The sequence below is a fragment of the Amblyomma mixtum genome, chromosome 6 (genome assembly GCF_055824585.1).
Source record: "Amblyomma mixtum isolate Tamu chromosome 6, ASM5582458v1, whole genome shotgun sequence".
Classification (NCBI taxonomy): domain Eukaryota; kingdom Metazoa; phylum Arthropoda; class Arachnida; order Ixodida; family Ixodidae; genus Amblyomma; species Amblyomma mixtum.
Genome location: NC_143017.1, coordinates 70,857,302 through 70,884,513, shown reverse-complemented (window position 1 = coordinate 70,884,513; position 27,212 = coordinate 70,857,302). Strand labels below are relative to the sequence as shown.

Genomic DNA, 27,212 nt, shown 5'->3' with positions numbered 1-27,212 from the left:
CATCGCAAGAAAATGCTGTGGTGCATTTACAATATGGTCAGAAAATAGCCTGTGCTCAGTATAACGTAAAGAATGTCAACGTACGCGTGTAAATCAATACCATTTTGCGATGCGTATCGAGTGACATTGTATCGTATTATTGCAGTCATCTTTGAAACAAAAGGCCACGCGACACAAAATAACCGGACTTATAACTGGTTTCAATATATCAGTGAGAAAATTTGTAATGGGTAAGTAACAAATCTCTCATTCCATTTCACCATTTCTTCTTGTCTATAAGGCAAGCTGTCTGACTCCAGTTTCTAGACATCCACCATATAATAGCGTGGTAAACGCTCCATTCGATACCACTTCAGAAAAGTTAATAAGTAAAAACTAACCGTTAGCAATAGAGGTGATTACTGGTGTGAAACACTATGCAGGAGAAAGACAAAAGGCAGCATAAAAATCGCATTAGCAGTGGTCCTCTGCTTGTTTTATGCTGCAGCACGATAACAAAAGGTGCCTGCGCCTCCTTCATTTGCGATCGGAGAAACGCACATATCAGCCGAAAGGGCATCGAATGTCAAATTTTGCTCAGAGATCGTACAGCTCACTATCTTGTTCCGCAAAAAAACTAGCTCGAAACGCCCAGCATGCAAATTAGCCTTACCTGAGTGGGTTGAAAAAGTGTGCAAAAAGCCTGCCTTCCTTCCTGGAAGCGACCTGCTGGTGAGCCCAAGGCGTTGAAAGTTTCAGTGAGTGCAGCGCCTGCTAATTTCCGAGAAAGATCAAAATCGGGTGCGATTAAAAGAATATCTAGACGCGGAAAACCCTGGGAAGTGTGGGCACGAGTGAAGTGAGCACGTGAAGAGATTGTCTTCCTGAGTTTAGTTAACTAATATTTGGTATTTTTTCAGCCTTCTCGGAATTATCGATTGTTCTTTTTGGAGGACTGCGTAAATATTTGTGTGCTCAAATAAACTGCCTGAATAATCAGCCATGCACAGGTCTGAGGAGTGATTGCACTACTCCAGTGAACTCCACTGCGCCAGAGTAAATGCGGTTTCGAAAGACTTGCAGGAAAAGCACCCTTACAGTGCAGGTGACGCACCGGAATATAGGAAAAATTTGTTCGGCAACAGCGCCGAGAGTAACCGCGTCTTCGAAATTTCAAAAATTGACATGGATATTAATAACGGTGGGCTGCACGTCTTTGAATAAATTATACTAACGGTAATAGTCAAAATGTTAGCTGCTAATTAGCACGTGCTATCTGTATTCTGATACGCGGCACCGCTGACAGTGCTATGAAGGAGAAAGCTATCTTATAACTGATAAAGCTTATTTTTAAAGCTTGCAGAACATCTTAGCGAAAGTGAAGAATTTTGGCAGGCGTGAAGAATGGTGACAGAAAGAAGAGCGAAGAAAAGAAAGCGTGATAAATGAAACTGGTCCCCACACGCATTTCTCAGGTTTTATATGTCCCGTGTACACAACGGAAGTGGCGCAAATATAGTGTGTAATAGCGGTATACGTGCGTGCATTCGCCATAAGTGAGATAGCTAAGCATGTGACCTCGGCTCTAAACGACTGAACAATCTTCAGTCTTTGAGGAAACAATAGTTCGTGCCACAAAAAGCCGCACACCTTACGGCGTAACAGATCCTCTCCGCAAAGTTGGCGTTATGGTAATTTTCTCGGCATATACATACAAGTGAAGGAAAACTGAATTAGTGTAAAACAACGAAAATATGCGATTACCAATTCGGCGAACGAAACAGAAAGGAAACTCATAATAATCACAGTAAAAAAGAAGAAACATGCGTAGAACTTTAAACACGTCAGCAGTGTAGGGCTTGAAAGAAGAAGAATGAAATAAATGCGCATTGTTTTGGGAACTGCTTCATCGCATGAGATTCGCGCGAAGTATGAAAAAATGAAGGAAATCATGCTTTGTTATTTTTGTCTATATGCTGCAGTCGATCATGTCCAATAAATCAGTCGCACACCGTGGCGGCTGCCCATGGGCTAGAAGAAAGCATCTGCTTCGAGGGGACCCCGCTTAAATTCCTTGTTTTTAGGATTGCGATCATGCAGAGTGCAAACTGTGCGGATGCATGTCATGCTATATCACGACGGACGTGGAGTGCCATGCATGCAGCATAACATGAAGCACATGTATAGAAAGAGTTGTTTTGTGTTTATTATTGCCGTTCTGGGCAGAATATTCGGATCCCTTCTTTTATAGCGAGAGATCCTTTGCGTCACTGCAGAAAACACCTTCATTGCTGATGGTTAGTTTTTATTAAGTTTTCTGAAGTCTACCGAATGGTGCGTTTTCCATACTATCATATGGTGGATGTCTAGAAAGTGGAGTCAGAGAGCCTGCCTTATAGACGAGAAGAAATGGTGTAACGGAATGAGAGAGAATTATAATTTATCCATTGAAACAAGTTATAAGCATGATTATTTTCTGTCATGTGGATTTTTGTTTCAAATATGGCGATTGCAATAATATTATATTATGTCACTCGATACCCAGCGCAAAGTGGTATTGATTTACACGTGTACACTTCCAATTTTTACGTTATACTCAGCGCAGGCTATTTTTGACAACATCGCTAAGACATTATAGCATTTCCTTGCGATGTAATCAGATAACTTAAAGAAGAGTTGAATGTTGAGCCCTAGATATTCTGGTCTTGGTATTTTCTAGGAGATGTTGGATTTCTTGATATTAACTCTGTTTTTCTTGATTCATAGGCACCAGCTGTTATTGGAAGAACATACATTTTTCGAATAATAAAATCCAACGTAAAATTGGCACAATCACAGTAGGCCCTACGCTCAGTGAACATCATCTCCCAACTACTCGCTCATTGCCGCAGCCTTTCGCCCCTCGTGATGTCACCTCTAGATGGTGTTGTTGCCTCTGAAGCGATGGCACATACCCACGGTAGGCGATTGGCCAGGTTAAGTGCAGCCTTTAGCGATGTGCTTAGTATATCGCGTCTTCACCTACTGTCACCCGTTTCTAAACACGACACGTGGGTACTTGGACAAAAATAAAAATAAAAAGGCGCAAGGTAACGCCTTCTAACAGGCAGAGAAAAAATAACACGGAACGGCGGGCGATTTGGGGCATCGGAGGAGCGTAACAAAGAAATTGTCATTTGTGTGAATGGACTCAGTTCATCAACACAAAGCGCACTCACGAAATCGGTGCCACATGCTAACGCATTCTTCTCCGCTTCAGACTCATTGATCGCGCTTGAATTTCTATTTTAGTCAAAAAATAAATTTTTGTGCGGCCTGAGAAGGATGATTATACAAAAATGCGGACACCTCGTGCGTGACAGAGCTCATTTAAGACAGGATTAGTTAAAAAAGGGTAGCTAATCAGTTTTCTAATATTTATTTTGAGGGATAAGATTGTATTATGAAATCCAAAGGCCTCACGTCGAAGACGAGTGCAGTTCCTGAAATTTATGAATCGGCAGTGCGGTTCGAGATATCGAAGCTTAAGGAAGCGGTTTTGAAAGCTCTTCAAGTGGGCTTCCTCCTATTGCGCGGAGGTATAATGGCGTTGCTCAATTTTACAGCAGAAAATACAGGCTTAATTTTACGTGTTTTTTATGCCAGTCATGTTGACATTGTTGCCGTGACAATAACACGCTCGACGACGCCATTTTATCCATTCGAAACGTGAGAAATCCATCTTAGCGAGCTTTCAAACGCGTTTTTTCGGCGTAAGATATTTGGAGTCACTACGCAGACTCAAATATAGAAAGCTGGCCTCGCCTTCTGTGGTGATGACTTTAATTTCTCAGCACAATCGTACGCTCTATTGATAAACATTAAAAGTTATTAAGTAATTTTAATTAGTTAACATTTCATCCAAAATTTACGTGCACACCATAAATTACATATTGTTCGCCGGGCTGTTTAATCCGCCTGCACAATCGTACCAACGAATTCTTCATGGGTCTTAAAAGTAATATTTGTGCAATAAAAAAAAAACACCACCTGGTAAAATACCATCAAACCAAAATTGCGGTATTGTTGATCCTAACCGCCTACTGGACTTCACGCCTCAGTTTCGGTTCATTTATTTCCTCGCAAGAGACGCAACATAATTCTCTCGTCGCCCGCAGCCTCTGAACGGCCGCAACAAGGACGCATTTAGCCAGCTACGGAGACATAATAAATGGCTTGCGCTGCGCTCTGTCCCTGTCCCAGTTTTGTGACACCACTTCTGTGTATGGGCGCGAACGTGTGTCCTGGCCTGAGGCCAACCCCCACCCCCCCAAGCTTCTCCCGCTTTCGACCTTGTATATCTCCTCTCCTGGTCACGCACTTCCGCCGTGACCGGACATCCGGGATGCGGCGCTTGAAACGCTGACACTGCGCACGCCCGTTACACTCCGTCGATGTCCCCCATAAGTTGCCGACGCAGGTCACGCGCCCTACCAACCTATAGTATATCAGGGGCCCATGAAGCTACATAAAGGACGATGCCGGGGCGGAGCGTGGGTTTGTGCCTGCCTCGTGTCTCGATTTTATTGGCTTTTTTGGTGGCTTCTTACGTTCAGCGTTAGGCGAGAAATTCCGTCCTTTCGTGCGAAGTCTTCTATGACTTTTAGTTAAACGGGCCCTATAAATGATTTGCGGCGTCATCAAATATATTTAACTGGACTTGATGTTAAGCTTTTTGTCAAGGTATTGGAGCGTCGAACCGATTTCCACAACAGTGCATATTTTAAGCTTTACTGTGTCTTTCCAGCTATTCTTCATTTTCAAGATGTTCTTTTTAAATACCACCGTGGTTTCAGGGAACAACAGGTAAAGTGACCGTGGAACAATTTTACTCACGGGCCTGCACAAATTTAAATAATTGTTTGAGTGAAATGGCATTGATTGGTTGATACGTTTCTTTTGTTCTTATTGAAGTCTAGAGAAAATGTTTATTGTTTTTTGTGAACAGTCATGTTTTTCATGCAGCAGGTAAATACAAATAGCGACATAAACTAAGCGACCTTAATGTAATAAAACCCCCTGTCAGGCGACAAAACCTGAACGTTTTTACGAATGTTTTAAGCTAACTGTCTGAATTTAGGGCGCAAATATATTTGAGCTCAAACTGCAATAATGCTAGGGCCACGCAAGCACGCAAAATTCAACTGAGCAGAAGACGACGTCACAGTGAACTGCACACAGCCACTCGAATCTTGCGGCACTCAACCAACCTCCTGTTTTTAAATGCATTGAACGAGTGCAGTTATTAAAAGATATTGGAATGCGTTGAATCATGATACTAATTCCCTCTTAGAGTGAGGTATAAGTAAGACAGCGTGCATTTTTTCCTGGCGCTTTGGAGTATTTGTTTAAAAGGGCATACAAGGTCCAAGGTTTCCTATTCTAGACAGAGCGGACGTAAATTTAATCACTATGCACAAAAACAGGAATACAAAGCATTGTGTGCTGCACAGAAAAAAAGAAAGCTGCGGACATCATTGGTATGAGGTAATCTTCATCGTTAGTTTGAGATACTCTTGTGTCAGGCTGGCATGGAAGTTCTCAGCACCAGTTGATCTAGTTGCGCCTACCACGCAAAACAACGTCACTAGTAATAGAGCACCATTCAGTCCAAGCACGTGGAGCGACTTATTATTTGCTGCGAGGTAATATTCCATTGCTCAAGACATTAAAGTATAATTTCTTCAACTTTTCTCGATATTCTAGGTCAATAACTGGTGCTGGAAACTGATTTACATGAGATATTTCAAGCACTGAGCTTATGCGCGGTTAACTATTCTTTATTAGTTTTAATACAATAGGCACTAGCGCAAAGAGCCACGTTTGGACCTAGGCAACCGAAGGCACGACCGTCTAGCTCTGCGGTGTAGTATGAAATTTTTTCATTACTGTTTTACTGGTCTTCAGATCGGTTATAGTGAGTAAGAGCGTTGTATGAGTATACACTCACCTTCCTTTTCTCAACCTTTCCACGGTATAATCCAACATCACCTTACCACTATGGGGCTTCATAGCGGTACAGCTCTGTGTTATGCAGCCGTCCATTTTCTGAAGTTTGACAGAAACGAACAAATTACTGTCAACAGAAATTGCGTTTCCCTTTCATTCTTTTTTATTATACTAGCAATTCAAAGCATTACGCAGGACAAATTTATAGTATGCAGATGTATTATATTCGGTTAATATTGTATTATCTTCGGTTAATATAGGAAGAAAAGCCCGCATTGACTAATTACATGGCTTCGCGGAAGAACAATACGAGATAGTGGTGAGACGTATAGTGATGTAAGTGATGCTTCTCGTGAGTTGTAACGGAGTATACACTGAAATGCTTCCGCTGTAATATACAGAAGGAATGCAAAATAAGTGGGTATTTGTGTGTGATGTCCCAGCAGTGTTTTAAATGCTAGACTTGGCGAAGCTTTGGTGAGCATCGCCTGTAAGTGAAACGATAAGATGGGACATGAAATACACATAAGAGACATTCTCAGCCCACGCAAGGGCAATCGTTTGGTTGGTTGGTTGGTTGGTTGGTTGGTTGGTTGGTTGGTTGGTTGGTTGGTTGGCCTCAAGTAGAATGGCACATACCCACTACGGGGGAGTGGCCAAGACACAGGCGGTGAACTGTTGGAATGATTAGGAGGTTTAGAGGAAAAGGAGTATTAATAGGGTATAGGCTAAGTGCTGCCTCTGGCCAGGATTGCACATGTTTTCGTCTTCTGTCTCGTAGTATTACTCTGAGGTGCCGAGTGACTGTTCCGCGAACTGTTTTCCTTTTCTTCGTCTTTCTGTCTATTTGCTTCTTCGCCTTCTTGAAAGCCCACTTGGACTGCGTATTTTGGTGAGGAAGCACTGGAAGTAAGGAAGTTCTGAGGGATGGCCCCAGACAACCTTAGCATTTAGTAAAACGCAGCTGAAATATCACATGAACCTTATGAAAGTGCGTTTGGATTACAGTATATAAGCTGACAGACGCTGACTTACTGAACCGCGACAACTGCGCGAACGGACACTTTTCATTCATCCTTCCGCGGTGCCCACTTGCCTTTTTCCAGGTAATGCGTGTTTATGCAAGGGCCCTAATTTGAAAACAGCACCTAACTAATGTATTTTTGGAGCAAATAGCGCTACATAGCAGGCGAAAATCGACTAAACTGCACTGCAATTCTTTGTTCACGCCGTTGCGATGAGCAGGAGTATGAAGGATCGAAACGAAGTAACTCATGCCTGCAGACAAAAACGTTGCCTTATTAGGCTTTGTCTACGACGGGGACGAGTGTCATGTGAAGGACTGATGCAGTTTGGTTGTAGCTCGCATGCTGCCCACCGGATAGTGAGCAAACTGCGCACTGTGGCAGCTGGCAGTTAAATTAGTGCTTTGTTTTTCGGGAAGAGCAACCTGGGTCCCGAAAGGCCCCTCGCTGGGAGCACCTGCCATCGCAGGGCAGTGGCGCTTCGCTTAAGCGCTGCACAACAGCGCCAGGAAGGGTATGCGAGTTCAGAGAGATCTATGAATGTAAAGTAGAAAATGACCTTCTGCAAACATGGGAATTATTCCATTAGGCTATAGCACCATGCCCTTAAGGCGGAGTTAATTTTTGAGGTACAGAAGAATGGCCGTTCGGATAAACGTCAGCACAAGTTCTCTTCGACTCTATTGCACGTTCTCTGTCTCACGGAAACCTCGGGCTCCACAGCAGCCTTCTTCCTCCACCCTTGTCTCTCCACAACCAGCACTCACACAACCCGTCCATACACCTCCCCACCCTCCACGCTCGCCCTAGAAATGCACGGGATCGCCGACGCCATCACACACTTTGCCACCCTACCCCCCGCCCCCCAATACGTTGTCTATACAGACTCGCAGGCAGCTCTGCGTGCCTTCCATGAAAGAGCCCTCCCTTTCCCTACTCGATCGGCCTTAGATGCCGCCCTCTTAGCATTAAGCCCACGACCGGTGACCCTTCGGTGGATCCCTGGTCACATGGGCATCCCCGGCAATGAGCTGGCTCACCAGCTTGCCTGCGAAACTGTACACCGGGCGCGGGGATCCCATGGACGAGCCCACCGACGGAGCAGGCGGTCAAGGCTTACAGACACACTGTGGACGAATACTACACGCAGAAAAAATTAGACTTAGCTGATTTACCACCACCACCTCCATCCTTATCGATCCGTGAAGGTCGCATTCTTCGCCGAATACAGTTTAATCTCCTACGTACACCAGCCAAACTTTACCTATACCGGCACACTTCCACACATTAGTACCCAAACTGTCCACACACATATGCAGACATAGAACACTGCCTTACACATTGCCACGTAGCCTTCCAGTCCCCCGCCTATCCTTTGCCGCCACCCCGACCATGGCCCATCTGGCTTGCCTCCCGGGACCTGAAACTGCAACGCGCTCTCGTCACCTTGGCCCAGGACCTATTGAACGCCTAACATAAAGGCTGTTAATAAAAGGTGTCACACCACCAACGAGTTCTGCGTAGTCGCCATGCTCGGCGCTGTTAATCTTGCTTTCTTCGCGCCTCAGAGTTAGATAAGCCTTCATTGGGTGCCATTTCTTTTCCTGTCAAAGATCTTCAGCTATTACAAAGAATCATGGAGCCGACACAGTTCCTATCACTACGACTAGCATTCTGTGTGCAGCAGCGGCATTTTCTGACTAAAGTGCAGTCCACCGGAATGAGATGATCTTGAGGAGAGCGGTTGATCATCCTAGCCAAGTTATCGTGGTTTAGCCGGCCATTTTAGTTCGGGGAAAGATAGATGAATAAGAACGCGCGTAGGGAATTGCTGGTTCGAACAAGGCGATGTGTGTTGGTATCTTGCTAGGGGAAATCGCGCTATATGGTATATGGCGTGAAATCTAAGCAATTCACCCAAGGACTAGACAGGTCACCCATGCGAGCAAGCTCAAAAAGAGAGTTTGTGAAAGACTTGGTTAAGCCATTGGCGTAGTAATGTTTCATGCAATGCAGATGATGAATACAAGGTGAATACTATGAGCTTGGCATGGTATTTTTTTTTTACTTTTTTTTTACGTATTTCAGTTTTCAAGATCCCCAGATTCACTGCTTTCGTTTCGCTGCACCAGAGTAAAAGTGTAGTGTTCATTGCACTCGCTCGCACTCAGCGCCAAAGCAATTTTAAAACTTTAAGACGTCTGCTATAATCAACAACCAAGCTATTCTAATGAGACGTCTTTGCACAGAAAGTAACGAGTTCAGGTGCTTATGGAAAAAAAGCGGACTAACTCTCTTTCAAACGGTAGACACCTAAAAAATAACAAGCCATTAACGAGCTTCGCCATCACCTGAATGCCATTTTTTTCTTTGTACCTGCTTTCTTTTTCACCTTGCTGAAATATTTAGCTCACAAGTTAAGCCGAGGGTGCTGGGGAATGTGACGCTCAGCCATTAATATTCTGTGGAAGAAAAGAAAAATTGCATGAGCCTCATGCATAGAAAGCGAGAAGTAACACCTGGCTGCAGCTCAACGTGCTGGCCTCGCAGAGTGAGGGCTAATGACCGTCGAGACGAAGCGCTTCTTCAAGCTTGAAGCGGTCGAGCTGGGTCGTGAATATTTCAGTGCTTTTTACACCGGCCCCCTGATGAAGCCACGCGGCGAGAAAAAAAAAAGTCCATAATAGCTGCACATAAAAATGGGACAATAAAACAATGACAACGCTTTCACTCACGCTGGACGAGTACAGTAAGGGGGAGAAGAAATTTGGGGATCCAAAACACTATCCAAGGTTTTAAAATATAATGCATACAATAAACGCAAAAGCTCCAACTTTGTATCCCCGATCGATAACGCTGCTTCTTTTGCTCAGCCGTATAGTTCCTGCGCAACGCGCGCCAAACTTGTTCCTTACCTGATGCTGAGATCAATTTTTGCTCAGTTAATTGTATGCTCCTTTATGTTTTTGTGTTTTTGGAGAATGCGAAATATATTACTTTGCCTTCTACCTGTTGAAACTACTGTAGCAAACTACCGCAGTGAAAAATTTTGGCAGATTTTATCATTTTTGAAGTCCCCTGCGGGCTGGAAAAGTTAATGTCCTCACATATTGCTCGTAATGCATCAGAGCACGAAACTAACGCAACTAGGTCACGTGAGCACGATTGCAGCTTGCGTGAGTTTACCCTCATAGCAAGCACCAGAAAACAATAGGAGCAAAAACACAGGATTCTGCTACTCACAGATGCCCATTATCTCCTTGGCATAGACAATGAACTTTGTCCAGCTTTTGCCTCCTTAGACGTAAGCCTCTCTTTCGCTTTTGTTTGAACATAATAAATGCTCGCACGCCACTGGCGAAATTTATTTCTCACAGTTAATCCCATAGATTATTTACTTTTTTCTGATAGTTCTGCGAAGTGTCCAATAGGTGGGCCGCCCTACCATGAAATGCACTATTGCACATGACTGGAGCAAAACTGAGTAATGAGTATTGGTGCAAATATTGATTGAAACTGGTGAGATCGCACCAAATAAGGAAAGCGAGAAATACCCTTCAAATGAGTTTTGCTTTTTGTGACGAAGCCACTGTGGACAAGGAGCAAAGAAACAGAAACTAAATGCTGATCGAAGAATTGCTTGTGGTACGCTGTTTGAAAGATTTCAGCTGTAGACCTTGCTTAACGATTCAGTGGGAATGTAGCTCTAGTAAAAAAGTAGAGTGAAAAAGTTAACGCGAAAAGCTCTCTTCACGCCCAGGCTCGTCCGCTATACTTATAGCCATTTGCGCAGTAGTGACATCTCGAATTTGGAGAACGGAACGAAGGGCAATAGCGAACTACAGGACAGAACAACAAAAAAAAAAGATCAAAGTTTGCGAGCTGCACTGAAGTAGCCAGAAAGCGACACGAAACGACGCGTCGGCGCATTTGGCACGGTCGCCTGCAAGAAGCCCTCACTTTCCCCAATACCCCTCTACGCAAAAGGGGGCGCTAGTATCGCTGATACCGCGAGCGCCGCGCTGAGCGCGCGTTCTCACTCGGCGCCGGGAGCTCGCGGTGCGCGGGCGTGCTCTTCGAGGGCCCCGGATTGATGCCTCTCCACGCCGTTTTCGGAGTTTCGACCCAACCCGGGCAGCGACGGAAGGAATAAACTCCCACTGCCAGAGTTGTAGTGGACCGGCGGCAGCCGCGTCCATGGAGGAAAAGTGCCGGACATGGAGTTGTGTGTCGGAAGCACTGCCTGCGCCACGAGTGCCCAGCGGGGACGACAACGTCGCTGGGTCACCCTGTTCCTGCTCCTGGTCGCAGCGGTGTCAGGTGGGGCAGCAGCCGCGTATTCGTGGCGCGGTCACGCGCTAATCATTAGAGGCGGGTTACGCCCCTGGCTGTGGAAAGACTAAATGCGTGCGCGGCGCTCGCGTACGCGACCGTGGTCTGGCGTTGTGCAAGCTCCCGAGAATAGGCGTTGTACGCTAGCTGTGTGATCGCTCGACGATGCGACCGTCATGCAGCGGGGCGGGTAGCGGGGCGTAGGCATTCCCTACCAGGGTGACCTTATGTAATCCACGAAGCGAACTAAAAGTACAATGCGATGGTTCTTTTGTTCAGCGACAGTTTTTAGGGATCTCACAAGTCTTGTTTTCTTTAGTTCTTCGAAGTCCCGCTACTAATGTTGTTCAGAGTGGATTCGGACCATTTTGTGTACCCCCCAAATGCACGGGCTGCATCATTATGGCCTGGATAATTATCGCGTGCCAGCTATCTGTAGAGTTCCGCCTTACTGTGTTATCGTTATTCAATATTTATCTCTACTCAGGTGTTCTTTTTTTAACAACGAATTAAGAATATTGGCTAGATGCAATTTTGCAACAGTTTGTACAAAATACAGCCACTTGAAATCAGGTCTAGAAAATAGTGAACAGCTTGAAGTGAAGTAAAGACGTCACTCTTGTGAAGAATCTGTCAGAGTTTGGCTGTAAGAATCGGTGAGCGCCGTAAAAAACACCCTGTTAAGCCCTCTGTGGAACTAGGTATTACCTCACATTAACGTTTACCATGTTTTGCGACAGCGCTCAGGCATACCATAGAGTTTCATATGTTCCGGAAAGAATTCACTTCAAAACGTATGAGGTAAAAGATCTAGAGCTTTCTTGCTTCAGAGAAAGGCCGGTGATGACGATTTTGATTCAGCCATTTTAACAGCAACTTCTCACCTGACTAGTAAGATCTAGGAGAGAGTACTAAAGCAGTTTGCTCTACGAACGCAAAATGCCGCAGTTTACCACGTGTCTTATGCACCTTATTGTGAACAATAGTGTTATACATCACTTTGTTCCTGAATGCGCAGCGGTCATGTTGCGGTGCCTGTAAATGGGGCAGGAATGTTTATGCCTTGCGAAGGGAATAACTTTTTTCGGCTACATTTTTTTAGCAAATAAGCATCCGCCTGTGGCCAAGTCGTTGTTAACAACTCTATTAACAAACCCGAGTTCTACGAGTGGAGTTGCTTAACTAGAGAGAGATACTATGAATATTCTTCTGTACTAAACCCAGCTCCCAGGTATTCGGGATACTCTTAGGATTAGCATCCATTTAGCATATACATTTATCGCTATTTAAGATACCGTCAGTTGTATCTTCGCTTCCTTACACTCGTAAACCGAGTACCAAAGTTACCCTATTAATCAGGTAGCATTACAGGTGCAGTTCTCGGGAAAAGCCGATGTTTGTCCGTCCGTCCGTATCACGAAAAACAGCTCACAACCGGCCCACCGTGTAGTTGGTAAGCTGTCCAACGGTAGAAATCACAATGAAATCAATTCAAATTCAATTCACATAATGTAATGCAATTGCCGCCTGCCCTCTGTGGCACTGCGCCTATTAGTCAAGAAATAGGCAGCCTTCCGAAGGACCCCTTCCGCAAAAAATGAGCTTTACGGCAACTCGGTGAGAGCAACCTGGTTCTCACAAGCCCCACTGATGGCAGTGTTTGGAACAGCTTCCTGCCTGGGAGGTGACGCATCGCTTATCCGCTGCACCACTGCGCCAGCAGTCATATGGGGATTCCCCGCGATCTTCACATCTATGGAAGAGAAAGAGCATAAGCACGGGAAAGATCTGATGCCATCGCAGTGCACACTTGAAGTTAGGTTAAGCGTCGTCGGAGTTTTTTTTATCGAATCATTATTCATTCAAGCGACGTATCGAATAAATACACGTTCTTCCGATTCTATAGGCCAGGAATAAGATCAGTGCGTACGAACAGAAAGCTAACTGTTGGAACCAAGAGCTAATTCAAAACATGTTGCTTGTCGTCATATGCACGCGAAAAAACAATTAAAACTTCTAGATAAAAGTTTCACATTACGGAAAAGAAACGCTGCTGAGTCTTGCCCACCTGAGTGGTTGTTCACCCTTGCAAGCGTGCTTTGCTGCAATAAAACGCTTTGAACAAAGAAGCAAACTTACAGGCCACAAGCTTGGTAGAGGGGCGTAAAAGTGCGAAACTAACACACTACATGAAAGGTGATTCATTAGATAGAAGTTTAACTTAGGTGAAAAACAGAAAAAAAAAACAGTGCTGGAGTATCTGATGATTTGTCCTCATAAGACTGCTATATTAAAAGTAAAGAATGGTGCGAACAGCTCAGTAAAATTCGAAATTCGCTGCCACAAAATGCAACAAATTCGTGAAAACAAGACGCACTCAGTCGTCGCAGCAACAGTGCTATTTCTTCAGTTAGAAAAATAAACGCCATATATAACAAATAGAAGTGCAGATCGGGGACGCCAACGTCAGAGGTGGTGAAAATACGTTTTATCTTTCTCCTGGCTTCACATTAATTTGCCAGGCAAAATATTTCTGAAAAGCTGTTCTTTTTTTCTAACGAAGATCCGAAATACACTGTTGTACTTTAAATTATATTTGCTGAACGGCACTGAAGTGATCGGGCAAATTACTTTTGAAAACAGAAATCAGTACCTTTTATGTGCCTTTTGCTGGCAGTATTGAATGGTTGTAGTAATTCGTTTTCATTTTATTTTTACTGGCCACCACTTTAAGAGCTCCATATGGGTGACAGGTAGCACGGGGCGCCACTAGAGTCAATATTAAGAGATGTTAAGAAAAATGGAGCATTGAAATTGTCCTTCTTGTCGCGGCTTTGGTGCCCGCATTGACAGAGAGCAAGGCAGTAAGATCGTTCTGAGAATTTTCGTATTTGCAGATCCATTGAGCTATTATATTTTGTTTGTTAATAGTGAATATATATGCACACCGCTGAGTGCCGCGTAACATTTGCCATCATAAAGAACGCCGAGAAAGAGAATCGCTTACCTTCAGCCTGACCTTCGTTACTATGTCCTCTTGAGGTGCCAATTAATATGCGGAAAATAAATCCGGAACTTTATGCGAGCATGTTTTTGTTAGTTAGAAGAACGCATTCGAATGAACAGAACCTCTTTTATTGCCTGTTTAAGTTAACTAGGTGCGTGCATAACAGAGTACACTCTATCTGAATGGGAGCCTTCCAACTTTGGCTGTGTGTCAATCTTAACCAGTAAACAAATTTATTCCTCGACCGCTTTGCTGTTATCAATTATAGTTAGAGAGTGCAGAGCACATATGGCTAAGAATTTCGTAATTTACTGTAAAATTTATATCTCTCTCATCGCATCAGAGAACATCACATCACGATAAAAACATTCTACATTAGCAAGCTGGGGTCTTCGAAGCATAGCCATTATTTCTGCACCGTTGGTCAAAGTGAAAATATGCACTGCCTAGTGGATGAGTCCAGCATTGATATTAGAGTTTGTGGGAAACGGTGCAGTCAATAGGCTTTCCTATAGAACTCGGTACAGCGTTGCTAGGCTGCCCTATCCGATGATGTCGGAGCTCGGGCGCCTTGAGCTTAAGTGATATTCAAGACCTTCAACACACAAATCACCTGCTTGAGACCGTTAGAAGTCGCAGATGTCAAGCAGGCACTCTCTTGAGGTTCACAAAAATTACGGGCATTCAGACAGGCCTGTGCATGTTGGTGCGCAAATAAATTCCTCTCCTCGTTATGCCAGAATATCTTCATTGATGCCCATATTTAACAACGCCGGTAAAACGCGAAAATTCATTTAATTAATGATTATAATTTCATTTACTGCTGAAAGGGCATGACGAAAAAAAAAGACGTTTTAATGAGTATACTTAACTGCAGGCGCGCTGAAAGTGGGGGGTTCTATTCAAACCACTGTTTCTGCTGAAGCTTCGCGTTCGTAAAACGAAATAGCGCAAACCGTCCACTTGCGACTCGTGTACGTATTTCCTTGAAGCGTCTCATATACCATAAGGCCATTTAGAAGCGCCGGGTGTTGCTTGAGGTTTCCGTGCACAAGTGTAGCCCTCACCGCTGAAGGCAAAACGTGTGACCCCTAGCGTTTTTTTTATATTGATAATTTCATGCGACAAAACATAGAGGAGGATAGCTCCGTTCGTTCCGTAATTTTTCCGTAACTGCGGAAAATAATCAATTTTTATAGATAACAGATGTGAAATCATATATGGTGACCTTCTCAAAAAAAATCACATGGTTAATTGGGGGAGGACAAGTTTAGATAGGGGTGGAGAAGGTTAATTGGTGGGATCTAGGAGAGGCGTTTGCCCTCCAGGGGACGGTAGTCAGGCTGACGATGACATTCAGACGTGTTCATGCACAGACAGTTACCATTTGTTTTAGCCTATGCGTTTTAGTTATGTAGCTATACCTTCTTTCGGTTATGCCTCTGGTCCGTACGGAAAGTGTAATAAACAAATGAACGCGTCCCGCATAATACTAGAGGAGCATATTATTGCTACTTGTGAACATTTCACAGTTAGATGTTTCGTTAGCCATCGTGCTATTAGCTATCGCCTTCTGGCTTTACACAGGCCCTGGCGGAACTCAAATACAAGCGCTTTCTGCAGTAAGTCCTCATGCTGCGGCGGCCAAGTTTAAACCTCCCCCTTTTTTTTTGGCCCACCTTGTTTATGTCTAGAACTCTCTTGGAAATAATCAATGCAGGTTGAAGGGCTGTCATTTGCAGATGTAATAGCGTGATACCTGAATGAACACGTAGTGAAGGAGTGAAAGTAGTCACTAGAGAACTGTCTCTGCATAACGTCTACGGGATCACCATAGTCAATCGAAAGGACAACATCCCACTGAAAGCAGTGCCTATACCGGGCGTTTTACCTAAGAAGCTCTGCAATCTTTAAAACCAGAGGTATTGGACTGGAAGAGCACTTTTCTCGGAATAGCACTGTGAGTGTTGAATGCATCAGAATACAAATAAGACGTACTAACTAGTAGGATTGTTAACTAAAATTTAATTGTTAGTCTTTTAACTATTACTGCTTGTATCTATTTTTGTTTGGAAAGGCTTGTATCCCACCGTTATATAGGGACCTTTTTTAATTTCTAAAATGCACCTGCCCTCGGCGAAGTGCTGCAGCAGATTTTGCATAAACTTCAAATTACATCAATTTTCTTAAAGCTTGCGACAAAACAATGCTTCCAGTGCGCTTAACTCGTCGAAATAGCCAGAACTTGTGCCACAGCGCCTAAGGCAGTTGCAATTTTGAGCTCCTAAATGCTGATATCGATACTACTTACGGCGGGCTACACGCGCTCTAACAAATAAGGAGACTAATGGTATTAGTTGAAAACTGAGCTATTCAGTATTAGTTAAGAAGTTTGCTAGTAAGCACGTCTTAGCTGAATTTTGCGCGCTACACCGCTGCCAATGGTGCGTTTCTGAAAGCACTCTTCACACTCAAAAAACTAATTTTAAAAAATTGCAAAACATCTAAGATGAAACACTCGGTACTTGCAGCCTTTTTCAATGAATGAGCTGAAATGTACGTATCGGGCAACTACGCTTAACACATTTTGTAGCTGTTGCACTTTAAAGCGTTTTTCTGGCTACTTATAGCGTTGTTGCAAGGATGTAAATATTTTAAATGTTACGATGCAGCTACTGTACCGAAAAATAAGTGATATATGTGCACGAACATTGACACTAATAACAAGCTTGAATGTCGTTCTTGGGGAAATAGGTAAAGTAGCTAATTCACACCTTTATTATAAGATTAGGCCCCGCGCGCCATTCCTCACATGTGATTACTACATCTGCTTTGAAACGCTTCAGCCTGCAAGCAAGGAAAGCTGCTATCACATTTACTTGTTCCGAGAATACTTAGCTACACTTCATGATGTTTAACGTTACCAGAATGAACACGGAGACGGCGAGATACTCGGTTCACGTCTTTATTGGATTCAATTCAATTCACTTCAATAGACCAATTCGCTGTTTTTTCTATAGACTTTTTCCTTTCGCGCGCACCAATCTTCAGCGAGAGCGAAAAATGCACTGAACCTATTTGCTGATTGTAGCTCACTCTTAAAAAATTAAAGGGCACTTGTATTGCTCTGGAAGCGAAACAAAAGACATGAAGGGCAGGCGCGCTAGAGAGCGCATATTCATGCGCTTTGTTGTTGCGCCAAGATTATTGATTCTCGCAATCAGATGACAAAAGCTGCCGACAATTGTTGAATCGTTCTATTCCTTATTCGCTACACAAAGGCACCAATTCCAGTAAAATGGGACTGTACAAAAGTGGCTGAAAAGAAAAAGCTCCACAACAAAGACAGCTTCTTTTGTAACGAGCTCTAGCAGCAGTGCCAAAGCGTCTGCTTTTGTCGGCATCCCCCCAAAAAGAAAACACGGAAATAAAACCAGTGCGTCTAAGCGGCATTCTTTCGTGTATTACAAAGGCTAAGAGGCTGGCTATTGTGCGTCCTACTAATGGTCTCATTTGTTTTCCTTCCCTATACAAAATATTCTGTGGATGTAGTTTTTTTTTGTTTTCTAGTTGTGTTTTAGGCAGCGGCTGGCTACGAAGGATAGGTGTGTTCTAGCTTTCTGTCTGCTTTTAACGCGACTAATCTTTAGCAGCACTTTTTCTCGGCATTTGGAGGCCATCGTGAGGGAATGAAAAAAAAAAAGTCGGTGTTCTGCCGCCATCTTTTGTTCCCTAGAGAGTGTAATGGAGCTGCAAGGATACGCAACAACACTTCTTGTCACGAAAGAGAAAAAGGCACAATGAAAAAAGCTGCTTAGTTGAGCGGGTGATGTAGCCTAACAGTCAGAACTGTTTTACTTGCTACAACCTGCGTGGTTCGTTGTTTGAAAAAAAAAAAAAAAACGTCGGTTGCCTTATTCCTAACTAAATATCGATGCGTAGTCATCGCATTTCATCTTCTAAAAAAGCCGTGCCTACCTGTGATTCTGTATGCGGTCTTCGTTGTGATTGGACTGTTGAGGTATACAAAGCCGGAGAAGGAATGTTTCTTTATTTGTACCTGTTGAATTTTTTGCTGCACTTTCAGTTCTGTGTCATATCAGATGCACGGAGTTACCGTGATAATTGACCCTCTCCCCTGCCCCTCGGCACCTCCAGCCGTACATTTCACCTAAAACGACGGGCAGATATTTTCTGCATGTTGAGGACGTAACAGAGCCTACATCATTTGTCGCAACAGTCAATGTTGCGTTTTCGAGAAGTTGTTCATCCACCACGATGAAAACAATTTCGAAGATCTATGTGCGAATGGAAGGTATAAAAAAAGCTATCTTGATATGTCAAATAACTACAGAACAAACCTTTAGTCGTGTTTAATTGTTGGCCCTCGTTAAGTCTTTGCGAAGAGTAAATATGCGCGCATTCGCGCGCATTAATTTCTTGTGACGTTGATGATTGGTCGCGTAAAGTTGATGATAGTGATGGAGGTGGCGATGATGTGCAGGCGTGCTGGGAGTGGTGGTCACCGAGGTCCGCCTCCTGTCCGACAGCAACAAGACGCAGTACGTGCTGCAGGGAGAAGGGGCCACGCTGCTCTGCTTCTTCGTGCTGTCTCCCACCGAGGACCTCCGTCGTGTGCTCTGGTTCAAGGATGGCGCCGAGGTCTACGTGTGGCGCAAGGGGCGCCGGCCGCTGGCGCGAAACCTGTTCGACAAGCGCGTCGACCTGAGCAACCGATCACCTTCCTTCATCACCATGCTCAGCGCCGACATGTCCATGCAGGGAAACTATACTTGCAGGGTGGAGACGGACGCCGGTGCCTCCGAAAACGACTTCTTCCTTACGGTCATCGTCGGTGGGTGAATGCACGTGTTACTCTATGCGCTTCTTTCGGGAACACAGCGTTTGCCTCTTATTCCATTCCCCGGGAACGTCTTGAAAGAAAAGGCCAGGACTTATTAGTGAAATTGGAATGCATAATAAGCTTTGCACTAACATGAATAGTATTTTCTACCACGGCACACGCCAATATGCAGTTTACTGGTGCACAACTGCGCATCAGCCATTAGCTGTTCATCCACCTTCCTAGAAGAAGTCGGATCGCACTTATCATCTTGAAAATATTTTTTATGAACTTATGTTAACCCCACCCGTCATGTAATACCCCCGGAAAGGGGTCTTTGAGGAAATAAAAATGAAATGAAAATGAAATGAAAAACATATTCATCAGGTGCACTTGTCGCATGTGGCTCAACAATTAGGAAAGCGCCTAATAGAATGAACAAATTGTGGCTACCCTCTTTGAGAAAGCCAGTCAGGGAAGACTAATCAGTCGTTCCGTCGTGCTTAGAGAGCTGGCATTCATATGCCAATCCTGTTCCTCAGTTTTTTTTTTGTTTTTTGTTAGGGGGGGGGGGCTACTTTCAAAACTTACTGCGTGCTCAAGAGACAAAGGGAGAAGGAGAAATGAAACCATGAACCGGTTCTGTGCCGTCTGCTCTTCCTTCTGTGTTCTGCTCTTGTATAAGCACATACTGAATAATTAATGTGACGTCCAATTTAGCCTAATGAGTTGCGAGTACGTGGGATATATCTCTCCGTAATATCTATAATTTTCGTCTCTTCTTCCTATGTGTGGAGTCTAATACAATCTAAAAGTGAAAAAGAAAGATATTCTTGGGCGTTTCACATGACTCGTTGTAATGACTAAAAAAAGCGGGGTGAGACCAACCACGTGTTGTTCCCCGTCTGAGAAGAAATCTTGAGTTTTACGGTGGAGCACAGAAAAATGTTGTGCGACTCTTAAGCTCCGTCTTAAGAGTGAAGCGCGAAAATTTAGTGGGCCCTGTCACGGCTTTTTTGCATAGTTTCAGCGTGCCGAGCTTTTTTCTGTGCCTCCTCTTCTTCCATCTTCCGTGGCCTCCCTCTTGTGCCCGTCGATGTACAATGCTCATCAGCATTCAGGGAAGGCAGACTCAGAAGAAAGCCCCTCACTTGTAGACGTTACCGGCTCTTTCACAGACGTCTGTCAGGTGCTAGCAAGCGCCTGTTCTTTATGTCATCCACATGACGGCATCACTCCACACCGCTCCTAGAGGTCCCAGTGCGCGACCGAAACTTTCGAATCCGCTTCCTTAAGGAAGAACGATGACGGCACACTGATTCACAGCGCTTCTGGTGGCCTCCGGTACAAGTGGAAAGCTTCCGTTCTCTCATGCGGCGCAAGGCCTCTGCCGCTGGTGCTCCTGGGAATTTTTGCGCACTAACGACGTGACGGAGCCGCGACAGCCGTAGGCTGTGGTGACGACAACGCCGGCTTTTTTTCCTCAGGAGTTCTTTAACGCTTTCACGTTAAAACATTTACCTGATTGAAAGCGGTAGTCTTATATAGGTGCAAGTGAACGAAAGCGGCCGAACGCGCGTAGAAAGTTTATGGACAAAAGCAGGAGAACACTGCCTTAAATATCTGGTGGAGACCGTTTGAAAGAGCGCGCTAGCAGAATCTGTGACTCGCCCTAGAACATGCTATTATGATCCTGCTTATTACTCAAGGTTTGCAGCTGCTCTCCGCGGGGAAATCGGTCACAAATTTTGTGACCCTTTTCCTACAAAAAGATCGTAGATATCTGCGTACACCCTACTATGATGTAAATAAAAAGTGAATTTATTAGTGAGACAAACTAAGACAAGTGGTAAACGCACATCGTCATGGACTGTTAGCAAAGTTGCTCACCTTTTATCTCTGCCAGTGTTGCTACCTTTTCCATCGCTTTCCGTTGAGCCTCTTCTCCCCGGTAGATGATCTTCATCGTTGATTCATATACCCACCTGTAAATTTTTATCTAAAATTTGGCACCCCTGGGTTGAAGGAGGCGAGAACAATCCAGTACGCTTCAGAAGCTTCTTCTTCTTCATCATCATTATCATCAGCCTGACTACGCCTACTGCAGGGCTATAGTGCCTAGAATATACTGGCAGTATATTCTAGGCACTATAGCAGGGCAAAGGCCTCTCCTATGTCTCTCCAATTAACCCTCTCCGTCGCCAGTTGAGGCCACCGTATTCCCGCAAATTTCTTAATCTCTAATATCTATTATGTTGCGAGGCTTTGGTACACTTCTCAAAAATAAAAACTTGCCTTTTGTAGCTAATCTGCTATTCTCACAAGTTGCTCCTTCTCCGCGCTTACGTTGCAGACTCATGCAAGGAAGGCAGCTGGACGACCTTCTCTGACCGCGTGTCATGCACAGAAGCTGTGGAGCTGGACTGCAAAGGCATGTTCCCCAAGCCTTCGCCAGCGTGCGGCGTGTATAATGATCAAACCGGCGTGTACCTTAACACGATGCCGTTCGACAGTGTCCGGGTAGCGGCCAACTCTACCTACGAGGTTCGACTGCAGCGCGTCTTCCAAGTTCGCGACTGGCTGTCTTACCGGAACTTAACCTTTCGCTGCCACGTCATTGTTCTGGGCACCGACTGGCGCTCCGGCATCTCGCACAAACTGTTTGGAGGTGGGTGGTGTCCTTGTGCTTTAAGAGCGGCTGTACTTACTCAAAAAGAAGCTTATGGCAGTGTAAATATTGTTGTCGTTGGCAGCATTGTTACAAGCATGCTAAACTTGGTGAGTTGGTGCGCTCGAGTCGTGTCTGTGCCTTCTTCTGTCTCCCCGTTTTTTTCGTGCTACGCTTCGAAAGATGCAGCATTGTTACCTCATCTACCACAAAACTGTTCGGAGTTGGCTAATGTCCCTGTGCATTGGATGTAACTGTATTTAAATGAAGGGGCTCACTGCAGTGTAAATAACACTGTCGTTGACAACATTGTTAGTCAAAGTACGAGCGCTGTAACATACGGTTTGTACTTTTCTATCTCTCACCACGCATTGTCCACTGTATCGGTCTTTGTACCTGTTATTAGTTGTAAGGACCTTGCTCCATCCCCACATGACAACACTAGTCGAAGGCATCCATTTTGTGGTTGCCAGCAACCTGCATGTCAGTAGCCGGGCGGGCAGCATGGGTAGTGACTGGCAAGGGCAGAACTGGATGACATGGTTGTTGTGGAAAGAGGGTGTTAGCGCTTTGGGGGTTATCTGACGACTTGTGGCAGTGTGTGCCGAGTAGGCAGAATACCGAAGAGCCGTCTCTTACTGGGCGGAAAGCTAGCAGCGCTGGCTTCAACCCGCGCGATGTTGGCGGGAATGATCGCCAACGCGAACCGTCCAGGGTTTGCCCCCTTCGCGATTGTCATGCATCCTACTTTCCAGCCTTCCATGCAGTAGAGCACAGTTCTGGATGCTGCCTGCTCGCCGCATACAGCACAAGTCATCGATGTATCTCCACAGAGCTCACAATTTCCCTCCACAAGAGTTACGTCATCCCGCGCTGCCCTCGCCGGTCACTATCCATCATGCCCGCTCCAATACTGTCATGCACTTGCAGAAGGCCCACTGGGAACCACAAAATGGGCGCCTTTGACTAGTGCTGCTGTGTGGTAATGGAATCGTCCTACAGGCGCAACGAATGAAACGGCGGACCATGCGGTGCGGGAGACACAAATTTATAGTAAACAAGGTACGGTCATCGTAGCATCTTCTCACCGTGCTGCAAGTTAATTTACAGTTTTCTGCAGGCGCTGTTTTAATGCTAGGTAGACGAATTTCGGAAGATCACGTGGGGCTCAATAACACCCAATGTCATTTCCTAAAGCGGAATAAACACATAATCGTTTTAGGTTAAGAGAAGCGGTGAAGTCAGTAATTGTCCACGTGGTGAAAGGCTGATGCGAGCTTCGGATTCTCGCGGTGCCATTAGCGAATAACAAAGACTTGGCCTTAATAGAGGTTACCTGTTTTCTATGGAGAGGACCGGCAACTGAAACAGTGAAGTAATGGTATTCTCAAAACTTATGTTTGTTTCTGAAGAATAGCAGGAACGTGAGGAAGTACACAGTAAAAATATTAATCAGCCAGTAAATTTATTTTCCCGAAAGAGAAGTGACAAGAACGAAGGTCAACAGCCTGACAGGGGTCCTGTCTGTTTTGCGGACCTCACAATCTGGCAAAAAATGGCGCTCACACCTACTCATTTTTTAAAATAGGAGCAGCAGCTAAGCAAAAAGCGAATCATGGAACCACTACAAAAAAAAAACGTACAAAAAATTAAAGATGCGCGGACACCATTGCCACATTTTGGTTTGAAAAAACTGTCTATTAGTATAATTGTGTAGCAGAAAAGGGTGTAATGCAGAAAGCGAAATGAGCAACGTGTAACGGACATTTTTCATTTTAATATGCTCGAGGTGTCGGCACCAGCCAAATTTATTTCAGTCCTGCGGGTATGACTTTTCTCAGAATTTATGTGCCACTGTGAAATATTTCTTTTCTGCTGCGTAAATTGTATTACAGCGATCACGGTCGCTCCAGTCTGCTCTCCGATGAGAAAAATATAGCAATTTAGCACAGGATTAGGATAGTTTTGAAGGCACGCTGCAGACCACTCTGCCTAATTTCTGTTCTCATGAAAAATTGATTCACTGCCTCTTTTAGGGTATGTCAACGTCTCTCCCCATGCAAAAACTCATTTATTGGCGAGAAAAGTGAATATTAAAATTTTCCGGCCACTCAGTTCAAACCCTTGACGTCCTTACCTAATAGTAAGGGTTCCGATTCTTAAATTTAATCTCGACGCAGACATTTTAATTGCAAGATCTGCCGGTGATGGCGCCTCTAGTATTTTGTTTTTCGGTCTCTTCTGGCTTATGAAAGCTCCATTTTCGAGTAGAGTGGTCTTTTGTGATGAACACGTGGTACTTTATCGATACAAGCCAACTTCTTTTTCTCCACAGGGCCCCTCTAATAAAGCGCACTATTGTCCTCTTCAATAGGCAGTACAATTCTGAAGTGTTGTTCGAGAATCCGCTGTTGGGCCAACGAACCGCGAAAGATTCCGTCAGTACGAAACTTTCGAAGTATGTCAGTGTACAGCTAAAACTTCGCTTGTTTGCGCAGACGCCGGATGCTCGCCGGAGCCGCCAGAGATCGTCAACGGCTACTACAACGTGAGTGGCGAGGAGACATGCTGGCGGACGCCGGCCGATGGTGCCGTGGCGCGATACCACTGCCTCGAAGGTTACGAGCTGCGGGGACCACGGGAGTTGGTGTGCCGGAGTGGCTCCTGGGTGGCGCCACCTCCGTTAGTGACGTTTTCCGGGAAGAGGCCGGCTACCGCAGCGATGAGAACCTTCAAAACCATCATCTGCGGTGAGTGCGCCTGTGAACAAATATTAGAAACCAAATATGAAGAAAGAAAAACATATTTAGAAGAAGAAGAAGACTTTATTTCCGCCATGTACAGTACACAGATGGAGGACGACGGAAAAAAAGCCGTCAGAAGGCGGCTTGTCAAGTCCGTCGCCTTACTTAATGAGCAGCGTTTGGTCAACAGCAATGAATTCATACAGTCAAACAAAAGAAAATGAAAACACCTGAAAAAATGATACAAACATTTAAGAGAGAAAAGTAAGTTAGAACTCGGATTTTGCAAGCGATGTTTTGTTGCGAGAGCTACACTACTAGCATAGTGTAGCTCTCATAGGCCATACTGCGCATGAGTGAGGAGCAGTGACGTCACACGGCTGGGGAGCCGCCGTCGTCGCTGCGCGGGTTACTCAGAGGTGCCGCCGCCGCCGCACTCGCCAGTGGCGTATGCGCAGCAGCGGCGCACAGCTAGCGTTCCGGGGCCGCCGCCGCTTCCGCGCGCTCTCCATCGCCTCTCTCTCTTTCCTGGTTGCTTTCGCAGTCCTCCAGGTTTAACCAGAGCTAAACAGCTGCCAATTTTTTAGCAGCGCATCAGGACAACTAATTACATCTCGGGAAGCCATGTCAGTTTGGGTTTTCATCTGCATATTTTTGAGAAAAAGCATGCGTGCGTATTTAATAGTTGTTCCTTTATATTGGTTTAGTGGTTTTATTTGCCTTTTTTTCAGAGATCAACAGCCAAGCTGAAGTAGAATGGAATCGTTTGCTGACTGGAATCATGACAACGTTGCCTGTTCTGCTGTCTCTCTATTTGACGCCGTACTCGTCGTAGCAGCCGCTAGCGACGGAAGCATCCTCCTGGATAAGCAGATGATAGCCTCAAATAATGTTAAGGTGAGAGACTCACCTTTTTTGCCCGCACTTTTTATTATGTTGCCACAACGTATTGGAAAGAGAATCGATTCTAAGAAGTGCATGAAAAGCCTCAGCATTGGAAATTATTCCACAAATTTATTAGATTTTACTAATGCCTCTGCAGCGATGATGACTGGGGCTTGCGGATAAATGACGTAGTTTAATCTACTGGCTGAAAGAGGAAGGAAGGATTTTTTCTCCTTTGCGAAGGAATGTAGTTATTGGCACTAAATATCAAATTTTATGTTTGAATGAAGGTAGCCTTGAGGCCGTTGCGTTTAAGCTATTGATATGAGAACTGGAAAATGCATTTATATATACGCGATCTTTTTCTCTCTCTGCCTTCTTTCTAGGGACCAGTTGTCCGGTATGACAACACGGTTTTCATTTAGACGAAGGGGTGACTCGAAAAGTGTACGGACGGACAACACATCACTCATGTTGGTTGACTGGAGCCTCATCCGGACCATGACGTCACAGATGGGCGCCCTTAACGAAGTTTGCTGCTGTATTTAGGTATCTTCTACGTCATAAATTGCGTATCATGTGCCGGAAGTTGATCACCAATTATAATGGTAATAACGATAGTAATAATAACAATGCATTTATCGCTGGTAATTCCTGAAACATGCTACTCTACTAATGCCGAGGTTGCTGAGTTGTTATAGGCCAATACACTGTGTATGTAAGACAGAGGCAGTGGAGAAATTTACCGCCGCAATGCCACGATGCAGAGCTGATTATATTCTCATCTAAAGCAGAAGACTCGGCAACTTAATCAGGAAAACAACAAAACTTGCCTACTTCTTCCCTATTGCCCTCTCCAGCTCCCCTCATCGCAATGAAATCAAAAGAACATCTGTGCTACTGGGCACCTCACTGTGAGTGGTTAATGAAGTTCAAAATACACGGGGTTGCTATCGTATGACGGCTAAAAATATTCCCAGCTTATTACCTACAACAATTGTGATAACATTCTTCGCTCTTTTCTTTTCTCTGCTGCATTTTTTCAGTTCGTGCTTGGTGGTGGTGGTTTCTGAAAGGTGCACTCGTCCACGTCATGTGATCTGGCTCAAGTAGAGTATGCAGCCTGAAGACTGTCTTCGTATTGCCTTTGAATGTCCTTGCGACAGCTTGAACAAAATCTGCAGAGAACATGATGAAAACTGCAAGGACGGAAAAAGCCTTACGTGCTCCCGAAGACAAGAACCCGTGTGCAACAAACAGCTTTCCTCTGTATGTATATTAAAATCATTTCGTAATTTTACGTGCCGGTTGTATTCTTATTTCTTCGCGTGAATGATGAGGTGATTTCAACCATTACTTACGCTTTGTGGAGTCCGTAGCCTGCGTTTCCGCAACGTTCCCCTCCCCATACTTTTTTTTATTTTAGACGTCGATTCAACGACAGTCCCAGCTTCATTCAAAAGTGCTACAAATTCAACGCAGACAGCGCGTGAAAGCTTGCCGGGATGTTTTATCTCTGAAACAAACTAGAGCAGTAGCTAGCTAGAAAAGGCTACGAGGTTATGTCGAGAGCTGGGGAAATAGAAAGCACCGTGGCAGTGAAAGGACTTCTGCAGAAACAAAACATTTAGAAACACTTTTGAGTCTAGCATCTTCAAGCCATCATCGGGGCAGCAGCTGTCTGAAAACTTGTTTGAGATTTGGGGTAAGTGTTACGTTGTTTTTGTGTTCCACTGTTCAG

At 44.7% G+C, this 27,212-nt stretch overlaps 1 protein-coding gene across 1 annotated transcript; it reads left to right on the top strand.

Moving 5' to 3' along the window:
• Positions 1–11,050: 11,050 nt before the first annotated feature.
• LOC149339336 (uncharacterized) lies at positions 11,051–25,477 on the top strand. The gene is made up of 5 exons (XM_089550463.1): positions 11,051–11,312; positions 18,836–19,186; positions 21,528–21,842; positions 24,341–24,592; positions 25,318–25,477. The coding sequence occupies exons 1-5, from the start codon at positions 11,210–11,212 to the stop codon at positions 25,419–25,421; spliced, it is 1,125 nt and encodes a 374-aa protein (XP_089406589.1). The 5' UTR covers positions 11,051–11,209; the 3' UTR covers positions 25,422–25,477.
• The last annotated feature ends 1,735 nt before the right edge of the window (positions 25,478–27,212 follow it).

What these genes read in the sequence shown, in the direction of transcription:
- LOC149339336 (XM_089550463.1), top strand. Translation starts at nt 11,210, where the DNA reads ATGGAGTTGTGTGTCGGAAGCACTGCCTGCGCCACGAGTGCCCAGCGG. An exon ending in CCTGGTCGCAGCGGTGTCAG is followed by an intron (nt 11,313 to 18,835) that starts GTGGGGCAGCAG and finishes GATGATGTGCAG; the next exon opens with GCGTGCTGGGAGTGGTGGTC. An exon ending in CTTCAAAACCATCATCTGCG is followed by an intron (nt 24,593 to 25,317) that starts GTGAGTGCGCCT and finishes CCTTTTTTTCAG; the next exon opens with AGATCAACAGCCAAGCTGAA.